Raw genomic sequence first — 15,368 nt, forward strand, 5'->3', positions numbered from 1 at the left:
AGGTTCCACTTTCCTCTGTAACGCTTCTCGATGTTTGCGATGTCCTGATGAAAGCGATTATGAAAAGCACCACAATTCAAGGGAAATATGTCAATATAGGAACGGAGATTGTGGTTTAAAGGACACACTGTAACACATTTTTTAGTTTGCTTCGAACTTCAACAACCTGGTAGAAATTTTCGGCTTTTGCATTTCACTCTTCAGAAAAACTTTTTTTTTTTTTTTTTTTCGTTTAATCAAGGCTCAAATTTTTCATGTTTTTGAGCTTGTTAGATCTGGAGATCAACGAATGTTCCCTCCTTGGTTTTACTTGTGGTAAGCCCTGGAAATAGTTAACACAAATATTTGAATGCATCTCTGTCTTTATTGAAAGCCACGAACTGCTTACTTTAATTTGTAAGATGGAATGATTACAGTAGGTGTCCTTTCATCGGACATTCACAATTCGGCACAGGTCGAGCGACTCACTTTGTTTTAAGCAGCACTAGTAGTAGGGGAGATTGCCCAATGCCGGACACTTAAGCATTTTCCACTATCTCAAAATTCTCTCAGCGAATAAAAACAAAACTTACAGTAAACCTAAAGGATAAAATGAATAACAACATACTCTAAAATGAAGTTCAAGTCTGCTTTATTTTCTGAGCTATTTATGAATTTCCAAAAGTGTCTTTAATGGTAAAAAAAAAAAAAAAAAAAAAAAAAAACTGTTCCCAGTACCGGACACGTAATTCTTTGTTTAACAGCAGAGGATAAACTTAAGAGTTCAGTTAGTTACGGAATATATTTTCAGTCATGGTTTGCGGTGTTCACATACAAAATAATTCACAGTATCACTATCAGCACGCAATATGAGTCCAACCACAACAGATGCAACATTGGACCCAGTTCTCTTCAAATAAGGCATGTAGTCTCCTTGGATTTGTTCTCTCCATCTTCATATTTGTCCTTTTCAATGTCATTTCGAAACTGAATTTTTCTTCTAGGAAAGATCTGTGTTGTATTCTTCCCTGGAAGTCTTGCTCCCTTTCTTTTTCTTCCCTCTCTCCCAAACGTTTCTTATAGGACGTTGATGTCAAAATTTCACTTTCCTCTGCTCTTCTCTTCCGTATAGCAATCTTCCTCTGCGTATTATTAGCTATAGGGGACATTGTTCTATAACATTTTGGAAAGCTTGTGACATTGAAGGAACAGTTGGATTGAAGTCCTGATGAGTAGAAGATGCTAAATGGTTCACGTTCGATGCATTTGGTTGATTATCTATCACTAATTCTGGCATTCTCTGGAGCTGTTTGTTCTCAGTCCAGTTTCATCCCATTTTCCTTTCTTACTTTCTACCATTCTGGTGGTTCAGCCTGAAACCAAACACTGGCTTCCGTATACTTGGTATCACTTGGCAAAGTTTGTCCGGTACTGGGAACACATGTGCTGTCCGCTATTGGGACCACATGCAACATACAAAAAATAATGCACCTCTTAAAACCTAGCAAACTGTTCATTTACATAATATTGTTATTCCACTGTCTACACATACAGAATCTTTACTAACAGCAAGAAGCTTGTTACCCATTTCTGTCCAAATTATTTTTTCGAAATATTTGTTTTTATTTTTCATATCTCTTACAAAATACACACCACGTGACACGGAGCGGGATGTCGCTGACCTACTCGTAGGCAGTGATACCAACCGACACTAGAAAAAGTTGTACCGTTTACCCCGATTTTTATTTCAGCCCCAGAGGTTCCGAAACCTCTCAAATGTCGACAATGGGCACAAATGGGTTAACTCACCTCTATTAACAATACAGAAGAATCCAAAATTAATATTGTAACACACCAGTAGCGCAACAAACACTTTACGGCTATTAACTACGTGCTGGGTTTGAGCCATTCTGAATACACTGTGTCAATTACGGTCTTTTGTCTCCCTCTAATTGTAGGTGACAACCAAATGCCCCAACCCCTAATGTCCGGTACTGGGACAATCTCCCCTAATAGTAGATTTGTGAGTTTGTTGACCTTGACCACCAGGTCGCGTCACTGTGCTCCCGCATTTTTAGTTCGCTTTATCGTGACTGTCACTTTTTATTTCAATACAGTGTCTCGAGTTTTTCAACAGATTACATATCGCATTTGCACAATATTACAACTGTGTACATAGAGTGTACTGTACTGTAAAATATTCTCAAAGCTCAGTACGGGTTCTTCCGACTAATGAACTCTGGTAGTCAATAGATAGAATCATGCGAAATATTTCTATATACAAGGTGTTTCAAAACAACACCGACAACGTTTGGGAGATGATTCCTGGAACCAAGGTAAGACAAAAAGTATAGACCAACCTGGGTGCACAAAAGCTTTCTTTCGGAGTTATAGGCTGTCGAAAATATAAAAAAATGAACTTTAAAGGTCCATACCTCCTATACTATGGCACCTACCGTAGTCGGGTCATGACTTCACTTAGAAATTAATATGTGCCCTATCCAAAAATCCATGTTTTAAAATCCTGCGATACTTCCGCAACAACTTTTATAGACAGAGTTTGGCTACGGCCATATATTTTGAAATACTCACCAACTACCTCTATAAAAATTGTTGCAGAAGTATCTAGGATTCTGAAACATGGATATTTGGATAGGGCACATATTTTCTTAATGAAGCCATGACCCAACTACGGTAGGTCCCAGTTTTGGAGCTATGGGCCCTTAAAGTTCATTTTTTCATGTTTTAGGCAACCTATAACTCTGAAAGGAAGCATTTGTGCACCCAGGTCGGTCTATACTTTTTGCCTTATTTTGGTGTCAAGAATCACCTCCCAAACGTTGTCAGTGTTGTTTTGAAACACCCTGTATAACACATGGATAGCCAATGATTGCCCGTTAATACGAGGGTAATTCAGAAAGTAATGCCTCTAAGCCCACTACTTGGCCAATAGTACTGCAAACATTCTGAACTGTTTATCATTAATGCACTGATGTTTAAGTTATAGAATATCACTTGTTTCACTGTCCTATCTCTTCTTGTTCCAGAGTAATCGAGCAATCCATTACATCCAGTCTGGTTCAAACTGCAGCCTGTCATTGAATTCCTGACTGCGGAAGGTTGTGCGCCCAGCAACATTCATCGCCAGCGACGTGATGGATACACAATTACGACCCGGAAACGAAGCGAAGCGTCAGTCGATAGTACCGCCACATGTCATCTTCGCCAAAACAATTCAAAGTTGTCTTGTCTGCTGGCAAAGTGTTGCTGACATTCTGTCTCATCCTGCCTATAGTCCGGATCTTGTGCCCTGGGACTTTTGGCTCTTCCCCAAACTTCAGGATCACCTTAAGGGCCAACGCTACAGTTGTGACGCGGAGGTGGAAGCAGCAGTTCGGCAATCGTGTGGCCAACAACTACGGAATGAAAAACTGTTTCGCGTTGGTGCAGGTATGTTGCCCGTAATGAGGACTATATTGAAAAATGATGCCACCATTTGTAGCTGACATTGCATGCTTTCCACTGATACCTGATCGGTGTTATGTGCCAAACACAAATAAAGGTATCATCTTGGAGGCATTATTCTCTGAATCACCCTCGTATATATAACGGATAGACCTCATTAACGAACTCTGCCAAAGCAATCGCTCAAGCTGTCTATTGCCAATAAAAACAGATTTCAAAAATTCGCTTACATATATATAGGATATGGGCTATACATAGACGTTATCCATTAATATGTTAATAGATTGACTCTATTAACGTACTCGGCCGAGATAACTCATCTAGCTATCTATTGCAAGAAACAGAATTTAAAAAAATTACATCTGTTAAAAAGTTATCCTGCAGAGTAACGGATAGACGGACGTGTTAGCACCAAAACATTACAAGTCTCACTGCGTGATCCTAATAAGCGTACGCATGTGATTCATTATACAACACAAATTAAAGATATTTAGTAATCTTGAAAAAGACTAAATACTTTGTACAGTAGGATACTTATATCGTCTGTACATGCTCAGAATATACATAAACATACTGGTATTCCCATTAAAACTATTTATACATACGAGGAGCAATCAAAAAGTTCCCGGAATGTAGTTTTGGCATTCGTGACGCAATCACAATGAATCTTGTACAGTACAGTCCTTAGGTTGCCTAATTATGAATTTGACATTTGGGAACAGGTCATAAAAAGAAGCGTACAAGTGGTGTATCTGAACCGAGGAGTGTGTGGTTATCAGTTAGTACAATTTCACAAATCGAGCAACCGCGCAAACATCAACGTTCATGTGCAAATTCAGGAAAATCTGCTTCAAAGACTTTTATAGCACTTAAAAACAGTTTAGCACCATCAGATGTTTGGATTTTTCTAAAACTAAAAATGGGCCTCAACGGTACGTTTCGACACAGTAGAAGAGATGGCTGAATTTCGGAAGATACCAAAATAGAATTTTCGTCGGTGTTTCTAGCAATCGCAAGAGCGGTGGAGAAGTGCGTGCGTTTCGAAGATGCCTCCTTTGAAGGCGAATAAGAAAATGTGTACTTATATTTTGGTAAAAGAGAGCTATAGCAAAATTCCGTGAACTTTTCAGCTGCTCCTTGTATTTTTGGGCATTTCCATAATATCTTTGGTCTTAAGCCGTCACGTACGAGAGGTAACGTGTCTCCGGCGAGCACACTATCCGGGAAAAAGAGGGGGAAGAAAGGAATGGAGAAGTGGTTTGGGACCTGTATATCAGGTACCATCAAACCCAGGAAAGACACTCAGGATGACTATATTGACATTCGATAATCTGGCGAAATCGCAAATCCGGTTAAGCAAAGCTTTCTTTTTTCCTTCTTTACTTCTTTTGTAATACTCGTCCTGTGTCGTAGTTATTGCATTCATAAAGATGATGATGTATTTATTCATTTAAGAATTTTTGGAAATATTGGCAGTTCCAGCATAGAAATCGAAAAAAAAAAATCGATTTCGTCATAGGTTTAGAAACACTTTCTTATCCTTGTTCTAGTAAACTTTCCTATTTCTCTTCGAATAAATTCGCATAAACTTTGTACATAGGAACAGAACGACGATCGTAATATATGCGGTTAGGAAAAAATTGCAGAATTCGTGAAAATCTTGATAGTTGAAAAGAAAATCGCAATATAATTAATTTTCCATTATTTTCTGATTTTTTTTCCATTTTTCTGCTCTAACTTCGTAAGAAGAATCAATCACGCTTTTTCATTATTATTTTCGTGTTCAGCTCCAGAAAATTATCCGGAAACGGCTGGTTATATCTGTTACAAAACCTGTGTTGGACAGTAAAATCATATTAATACATTGACAGAAGATTAGCAGGAAAGTTTCGCAATCAAGGAAAATCTACGGCAAAAGTACGAGTGTCATTTCGAAAGTTCTGCACACTGAAAGATATTATGGAAATAAATACTTTATTGTACAAAATACCTTTACAGGCCTTCAATATTATCTCCATTCTTGCTTATAACAGTTTCCCAACGTTTCGGTAAAGTTTGTATTCCGGATAGGGCATCTTCATTGTCGAGCTGTCTGATGACTGGAAGTTTCATCAATTATATCGAAACGTTTTCCATGGAGTGGTTCCTTCAATTTGGAAAACAAATCAAAGTCTGGTGGACTCAAATTAGGACTATATGGTGGGTAGGAAAGTATTTCCCATCCATATCTGTCGAATGTTTCCCTCACTTGTAGGGCAGTATGCGGTCTTGCTTTCTGCTCTTCATTCAGATCATGCAGAACCTATCTGGCGGCGATTTTCCTCATCTTTAACTATCCAGTAATGATTCCGTAAACTTAAGTGACAAGACATTCTAGCGTCATATGCATTTCCTCGATCCTCATTCTCGACATGTTTTTGATCCTCTCTCAAAATGTCATTCACAATAATCTCAAAGATATAGTCTGTTGCAGTCGATGGTCTTCTACGTCTTGGGTTATTCACTGTACTTACACGAGCTGACCACCGTGATATAGTGCTATGATCTACTGCACTATTTTCACAAACCTCTCGCAAAACATTGTACATTCCAGTTGGATTCTTTCTACGTAGAGTTCGATTTTAATATAGGAACGCTGGTCAGTGTAATCCGACCTCAGTCCGGTTCACCTTACATTTTAACACTGAATTTCTCACAAGAGACGCGATCCAGCAAACACAGACAACCGACAAGCCCAAACTCTGACTCACAAGTGAGATAAAACTGAACTTGATCACACGACTCACACGCTCGTGCATAAGTTGTGTGCAAGACTTTCAAAATGACCTTCGTATTTTTAAACCTACTACTACTACTACTACTACTACTAATAATAATAATAATAATAATAATAATAATAATAATAATTAGTACACTGTGTTTATGTGAATGAAAATTAACGATTATATCAAGGCGTCTTCATTTCCTTAAGGAATACGCTATAAGTATTGTTTGAATCATCAGTAACCATAAAATAGCCAAACTTGTTTCTTAGTTCACACAGAAACGAAACCGATTAAATACATGACCGAAATGAATGAAGAAAGGTAAGACCTTAAGTTTATAATTTTCTGGGAAAAAAATAACTTTAACAAATTAAAACTAAGTACTAACCTTGTATCAAATATATATATATATATATATATATATATACTTATTAAATTATTTGAACCTTCTCCGGAATTTTCTTCAGTAATAGAAGTTATTTTTGCAAGAAGATTGTGGATAGTGACAAATGTTTGTAAATATTTTTTGCGAAGTTTCATGGGAAAACATGTGTATTTTAAGAATGCAATTTTTTTTTCTACCGTTATTAGCAGCATGCCTTGTACATAAGATTTACGATTTAACGCTTATAATTCTTTGTTCAAGAATAGGAACCCTAAAGTGAAAACGTGAGAAGTCCTACAAGCTACGTATACAAAAGTTATGGGTTTTCTTCATTAGCAACAGACATACCAGCGGAAGAAAAACTCCGGTGTGTATTGAAATAATTTAATATACGAAGGTAAGTCAAAAATTATCCGCAATGTAGCTATAAATTTTCCTACGTTGTTCATACTGATCTCTGTCTTCGTTTGTTTTATTGTTATGCTGTTGTGGTCATGGTATGAAAGTTTGATCCTAATTCCTCCATTTGTCTCCCTCTTGTTGCAGATAGATGGCTGCTCCATTAGAAGTTTGCACTAAAGAAGAACAACGAGCAGCGATCCGGTTTTTGTAGTCGGAAGGTGCATCAGGTGCCGCAATCCATCAAAGACTTTCTGCGCAATACAGGAACAGTGTCTTGCCGCAATCCATCAAAGACTTTCGGCGCAATACAGGAACAGTGTCTTGCCGCAATCCAGCCAAGACTTTCGGCACAATACAGGAACAGTGTCTTGCCGCAATCCATCAAAGACTTTCGGCACAATACAGGAACAGTGTCTTGCCGCAATCGAGTATCTTTGAATGGATTGAAAAATTCAAAAATAGTCACACAAGTGTTATGCACGAGGAAGGAACCGGACGACCATCTATGGCCACAAATGATGACAAATTGAGCGTACACGTGACATTGTTCTGTTAGACAGACTAGTGACTATTAACAAAGTGGTCCATCATCTGGAAATTAGTCATGGTTCCTGATATATCTTCCGACCACAAAAACCGGATCACTGGTCGTTGTTCCTCTTTGGTGCAAACTTCTAACGGAGCGACCATAATTTATCTGCAACAAAAGGGAGACAAATTGTGGAATTAGGATCAGAGTTTCATAGTATGACCACAAAAGCATAACAATAAAATAAACAAGGACAGAAGTCAGTATGAACGCTGTCAAAATTGCAGATAATTTTTGACTTACCTCGTATGTAATATATTTTTGAAATACAAGGTTAGTAGTATCCTATAGCATTAGCAAGTATACTTTTTCACCTCAGACTTTGATGGTTGGTGTACGCATCTAAAATTAATGATACTGCTCTAAGAATTGAAGTAGTAGGATATGTGAAAGTTCCTTAAAAATGAAAACTTCCATCGCGTTGGAAGATTCACGTTCTCTAGCAGCTGAAGGAAATTAGACCACCACCATTAAAATATGAAAAAGAAACCTTATGGAGAAACTGGTAAAAGAAAAATAATTTATTAACTCATTTTCAACTTATTTTAAAATTTCTAAGATAACAGATGTTTTTAACAAAATTATTTCACTTCAGTGTACTTTGTTTTTTTAAATTACCTCGGCATGCACATCACCGACACGGTTTTTGTTTCCTTTATTACATTTTTTTAAAAAAAGTTTTGTTTAGTAAAAAAAAATTAATTTCCACACTTCTACCTGTTGTTTTAGAAATATATATATATTTAATAGCCCTTACTTCGATCTACAAAGCGCTCATACATTTTCTCTTCCTTCCTCACAACAGTCTTTTCTTTTTTTTAAAAAAAAAAATGATACAACTTTCTACAAGCTTAAAGTGAAATATGATCGTGATTAATTATATATACTTACGGTACTTCGTAATGCTTATATACAACAATATTGCTCATTTCGAAACGAAAACAAATATTACGCAACTCATTGTTACAAGGTCCTAATTGTCAACGATCAAAATTTTCAGATGCTGGTATAGAACAAACCAACACTGATTCATATATTAAAAAAATATGTACTATATATATGAATTCTTCACGATGTTTCTGATATACATTTCATATTACTACAACGAATTCCGATTATTTAAAATCTACAACGAATTCTTTTTTTTCATCTACTTATAAACACATAAATTAAACATACATGATAGCAGTAATCAACCAATCAGTAAAACATTTCACTGTCTTCATAACCAATAGTAGCCACGCAAGATTTTACACTGTGTCATTAGCAATACATAGAACACTATAAAGAGTAATATAGATTAAAAAAAAAAATAATTCTCAATTTTCGAACAAATTTTAATCAATTTTGAAACCAAATTTCTCAATTCGGAATTAAAAACATTGAAATGACTTACTTGTTGTAATATTATTTTCCTCTTCGCGAAAAATATTAGAAAAAAGATAGCAGAAATTATTGTTTACATAGTCGATCTAATCAAAATTGTTATATATATATAATTGCATATAAAATGACACATGGGACGAAGTGTACTTGGGATGCACATGAAAAATAAGGGCTCACTTCCTCGTTAATAATACATTTACACATATAGAACAACAGTCTTTACTTACTTTTTTCAACATTAAAATCAAAATACAATAATAATAAAACATCCTGTTCATAAACACTCCTCTGGAAACTAAAATTACGTTTTGGTATCTCCGGTGTTTCCTAAAATCAGAAAAAGATTTTTTTTTCTTTTAAAAAAATATACAATACAATGCATAAGTTTGATATAAGCATTACACTATTCTTCACTGTAGAAATTATTTTTGTACTGGAGTTGCAACATGATCAACTTTGAAGGCTGGAAAAGGAAGGAATATTTTTCATTTTCCTGTTCTACTGTATCTATTATGCACTCGCACTCAAAACGGAAGACAAGCAATGCAAGAAACTTCTACTGACTATGGGTTCATCATTTGTTTCTGCGATGATGAAATGCAGTTCCGTGCCTTTATTTGAACAAATCATCAATTTAACCCCCTCCCCCCCTTTTTTTTTTTATCTACATGGCGTTATATCAAACTGTTGCTTTTTCAATCTCATAATAGCAAAACCTTAAAAAATAAGCCAAAAAAAGGCACGTTCATTACGCCTTCCTGAAAGCCTTTCGAATACTGCAGAAAAGCTTGCAACAATTACAATCATGAAAGAATTACAATAGAATAAAATTTCACTTTGAATTGATTCTACTTGTTCTCTGAAGTCAAATTATTACTACTAAATTCAATTTGCTTTGTCACGTAACAAATTTTCTCATTTAAATATGTCACTTTCTAGTCAATTTTTTTTTATTCTTTAAATAATAACATTTTCTATCTTTAGTACGACTCACTTACCTACTGCTAAGTCAATAAAACAGAAGTGAGCCCTTTACATTTATAAAATTCAATACGTTAAGTGCCTAAATCTAGGCATTACCCAACCCTCCCTCCCTTCCCCTACTTTTGTATAAATCGTTTTCCTTTTTGCTGTTCAACTTGTCTCGGGTTTAAAGAGATACAACAACGGCTTTCGATTCTTCACAAACCATGCAGCAGACAGAAACTCAATACAATTGGAGATACGTCTAAACATCATCATGTTGCCTATGGTTTTTCTATTACAGTTCAACGACGTCACATCTGAAGAAATAAAGTTAATTATGACTAGTGGAGTACCATTTGAGAAACTATTATTATTAGGCATAGACAATCAAGTTCTACTATGATCGAATGCTATCACAATGTGATGAACACACTAAATATAGCAGCAAGGTATTATTAACCATTCAAAATCCACTACACACAACTAGTCATTCACAATAAGGGTTTGTTATTTGTCATTATTCCACCAAACTGTTTACATTTTTGAGATTTATTTCTGTGACACAAAGTTTGATGAAAGAAATAGTTTCAGCATAAACTACAACACTTCGATGAGTCGTGCAGATGACCACCTGGACAAGTTACAAGAGTTATTCTTCTTTCATCGGATTCTTTGCTACCTTTGTTCAAACCAAGATTTTGATTAATATCTGTTGGTGACATTCCAACTACTGGTCCTCTTATTTTAAGAGTCTCCGCTTTGCCGTTACACCATTTCTCATTGCTGCATTGATATGTGTCGCACAGTGTACGCTCCTTTATGGAACTGCACGACTGCGCTTTATACAGTCTTCCACGAAACAGTGGTAAACACAATTTCCTATGCATCTGAAAATAACGAACTAACTTCAAGCGTTTGACTTCAATTTTCTCTGGTACTCTGGAATTCTCCTTTTCTTCACAATTCGGAAGAACTTTTGCTTCATTGGAACTCACTGACACTAAATCTTTATTCTCAGCATTTTGTACACAACCGTTCTTTGGCATTTGCGTTACGCGCTTGTTAATTTTTGCTACGCACTCTTTATTTGCCCCACTGCCCTTTTCCAGTTCACAGCGATGAGATTCAAGAACAGCCCCAGATGACGTCGGCCTCTTCGCAAATGAACGCCCAAATAGTTTTGTGCTAAGGCATCGAAACCGAGGCGATGAAGATGGTGGTGACTCGTATTGCACCTGAGTCTGTTGAGTTTCCGTTTCCTGAATTTCGGTGATCCTATTGAGTGACTGGCTCTCTCGAAGTCGCGTTTCGCCTGCGCCGCGAATACCTGAACTTTGGCGAAACGGGTGCATGCAATGTCTCCTCTCTCCATTTCCTTTGTTCTGCTTTTGAGATGATGAGCTATTTCCAGAGGGACGAGAACCATCTGGAACTCCAGACGGTGGTTTCGCTGGTCCACATTGCGCACCACCAATATGGCCTCCTCCCACACCTCCTCCACTGCCCCCTCCGCTCGGATCCTGGGAGTCGCTGGAATCATCATGAGAATCTCTCTTTGGCAGCGATTTCAGCTTATGAGCTCTCTTTTTCCTGTTCTCACTGTCATCATCACTTGCATCCGATGAGCTACAACTGGCCGTTCGCGTTTTACTAAACTTCTGTCGACGCTCATATCGGCTCATGACGGGAGCAGGTGCAGTGTGGTTATGGTGAAGAGAGGTGACAAAACCTCTCCGCACCGCGCCTGATTGTGAAGGAAGCATGGATTCCATGTTATCTCCCTCTTCAAAAATTTCATTCAAAGTGAGTTGAGGGGAACTGCATACACTATGAAGAGGTCGAGTGGGTGAGGGCATAGTTTTGAATTTTGGCACAGGAGTCATGCACGTTGGAGTAGTCGAAGGAACGGAAGTTTGAGAGGATTCGGACGAGAGAGAGGTGTTGCTGACCGACGGGGACAAAGTGGCAGCTGGGGGAGGGATGGTATGTCTTTGAGGACTACTCTTCCAAGCGTTACCTAAGAAAAGAGCTGCTGGGGAGTTGCTGGACAAAGGTTCAGTTGGAGTCTTTGCCATCCATGCACCTAACTTCATTGACGGAGGTAACAGCTTCAACGAAGAATCATCAGCTCCCGAATGACCGACTTTCCGTTGCTCTTCTTTATTTCTTTCGGCTTCAGCTAGCCTCTCCATTAATGCAATATTCAGCCGTCCCTCCGAACGACTACCTCGTCTATTAAGCTGAGAATGAGACGGTGCTAATTCTTCATGGCCTGAATGTGAAATGTCATCTTCATCCTCCTCCTCCTGTACAATGCTACATTTTCGACTTCGGTAATTCTGAAATAGACAGGACAAATCATACTTTAGTATAGGGAAACCAAATCTATAACAACATTATTAAATGCATTTACATTGTTTCTCCTAAACAAAGCGCTGCAACAGGAACAAGTATAACCGAAGTTGGTTGCGCTACGTAGTCTTCACATTCTAGTTCACTATCACTCTACAAATTTATTTCATACTTATCACGATCTCCTTTATCTTAAACCTTTTAAATTCTGGCTTTTTAAGGTAAATTATAGACTTCCAGTTAAACAGCTACAGCTATTTATCCTAGGACCATGGTTCGTACCTCATTCTCTTCAGAATAGAACAGCCTTTCGAACGATACCATTCATATTTCCCTATTAAGTCCCTGCGGCGGAAAATTGACAGAAATCGTTGTTCTAAATTTTTTTTTTTTTTTTTTTTTAAATTTTGAGCTCTTGTGGACTCTCCTCCCCTCTTGTGTTAACACATAGATCTCAAAATCAACTGAAAAATACTACGGGTTGTACTAAATCTGTGTTCCTACTGATCTGTAGAAATCTTTCCCTGACCTTTGGCAAAAAATACCCTGAATTTCATGACAGATATCCGATGACGTTAACGTACAAATAAGGAATAAATAATATTTATATACGAGAATATTAATTCTATAGGGACAAATACTAATCAATTGCTCATACGTGCATTCCACTTACCCCCCATAAAAATCTGAGCAACGTCTCATACTGTAATCATTAATATCTACCCACAAACGTCTGACAATGAATTACTCTGAAGGTACGATACTTCTTATAATTCATTTAACTGATAATGGTTGGCTAAGCTGTAATTGGTGTACAATTAATGTTAGAAAAAATATATTTTATAAAATTTCCGACTTCCCTGGCCAGTAGGAACCTTGTAAATGTGTGTACAAAATTTCAAGCTTCTCTCTTGAATAGTAAGGGCGGGAAAAAAAATATCAATGAACCCCACAACGCCCCACATTACTCCAAAAGACCCGGATATAATATAAAAATTTCCTGATACATCCCTGTTTATCCTAGGATCATGGTTCGTCCATCATTCTCTTCAGAATAGAACACCCTTTCAAACGGTACCATTCACATCTCTCCATTATGTATCTAAGGCGAAAAATTGCGAAGAGATTTTTTGTTAAAAAATATCCCTTTTTTCCTCTGGACCCCCACCCCCTTTTTAACGCAGAGATCTGAAAAATACTAAAGGGTGCACTGAATGTATGTGCAAAATTTCCATTTTCTAGGTGCAAAAGTAAATCCGCCAAAAATAATAATAATAATAATAGTAATAATAATAGGCATAACAAAAATATTTTTTAAGTTATGACGTCATCAAACCCTATTTCTGGAAGCAGAAAGTCGTGAAACCATACGTCACATGTTCTACAATGCTTCTAGACTTGAAAACAAAAAACGAAGTAAAAAGCTTTATTGGTACTTTTTTAATCGAATAATGAAGACACTACTTTAGTCACTATGTACTATTACATCAAAAGGGTTAAAGAGCTAACTGCGAGATCGATAGTATAGTTCGGCGTCACACCAGTTAATTCAGTAAATGATATAGATTCAATTCACATTTAACAGCTAATCCATTTGTTGATATATTGTATAAGATACGAGTTCAATGTATGGATTTCTTACATGGTGTTTATATAATTTCAATGTGAAATTAATTGTTTATATTTCTGTCACTAGAAAGAATCAATATAATTCCGAAAAATATGGCTTACGATTTGTCGAGTAACATTTTCAATAAAATACGATCTTCAACTTTTGTAAATGAAATGAAATTTTTAAGTTTTACGTCTCACATTTATGCCGGCCAAGGTAAAGGAGACGGTGATGATGAGAAATGAAGGCAACGGTGGAATGAATAACGTGGGAGGAAACGGGAGGACCCTGAGAAAGCCCACGCACAGTGTTTGTCCACCATAAAATCCACTTGACACGAGCTGGGATCGAACTAGCAAACCCATTCACCAGAGGTGAACGCTCTACCATCCTGGCCCAAATCCTTTGTAAATTAAAGTTTATATTGATCGATGTTGAATTTTTTTTTTTTTCTGTGACTAAAGTATGTTGTACTGTTGAAAATGAATACATAGTTTGCATGTCTAGTTTTAGCACCGAATGACTAATTACATTGGTTGCTACACTGAGAGCCTGACAACATGAATTCGTATTTCAACTCGTCTGTAGGAACTGAAACCCTGAACTTACATACGACATACTTTATAATTCCTCCAGTACAACTGTTCGCTGAGTATTCACAGAATTTTATACAGCACTAGCAGCGTTCACCCCGCTTCGCTGCGGTCACCCCGGAACGCAATAAACTTTGTTACTTAGATAATTTTTACTTTTTCGCTTTCAAGTGATATGATAAAAACCATAGAAGATTGCAGTAAATGTTAACATTATATCGCCTGTCATTTATGTTAACCCGCCCCGCTTCGCTGCGGTCACCCCGGAACGCAATAAACTTTGTTACTTAGATAATTTTTACTTTTTCGCTTTCAAGTGATATGATAAAAACCATAGTAGATTGCACTAATGTTAACATTATATCGCCTGTCATTTATGTTAACCCGCCGAGTGACACGGTCATGCGGGTTGCATATAAATACGTTTATTTTTACCTATGATGAACTAACAAAGGATTTGTACGTTATGGACACTTGAATGGTCAATTATCTCAAGACACTGGTAATTAAAAATTAAAGTGATATGATAAAAACCATCTAGGGTCCAAATCCTAATAACCCCCCAAAAATGAAAGAAATTGGTTCAGCCGTATTAGCGTGGTGAGGGAACAAAGGATTTGTACGTTCTCTTTTATATATAAGATAGTAACACATAAGAACAAACCAACAACATATTGCAATATTACTTTTGACTAAATGCAAAGAGACCACTTTCAGTCATACGAGTCATTATCATTACTATTAAATTTACAGTTTCCACGAGGTTTAGTATTTCACGTGCATGAAAAAACAAAGCTAAAGTCTACTGCTATTATGAATAACGGCAGGAGCCTACCCATTCAATATAGTGTTTTGCGTTGAAATACTTTGCTTT

General features: G+C 36.9%; 1 protein-coding gene across 2 annotated transcripts in view; it reads right to left on the reverse strand.

Moving 5' to 3' along the window:
- Window positions 1-8,083: 8,083 nt before the first annotated feature.
- The window catches only part of Snrk (SNF related kinase), a 58,072-nt gene continuing 50,787 nt past the window's right edge, over window positions 8,084-15,368 (reverse strand). For both annotated transcript variants that reach the window (XM_081744997.1, XM_081744998.1), the window contains exon 8: window positions 8,084-12,276. In XM_081744997.1, the coding sequence (XP_081601123.1) occupies window positions 10,525-12,276 (1,752 nt within the window). In that variant the 3' untranslated portion in view covers window positions 8,084-10,524. The remainder of the gene's footprint in view (window positions 12,277-15,368) is intronic.

The sequence above is a fragment of the Thermobia domestica genome, chromosome 18, assembly GCF_964235325.1.
Source record: "Thermobia domestica chromosome 18, izTheDome1.hap1.1, whole genome shotgun sequence".
NCBI lineage: Eukaryota > Metazoa > Arthropoda > Insecta > Zygentoma > Lepismatidae > Thermobia > Thermobia domestica.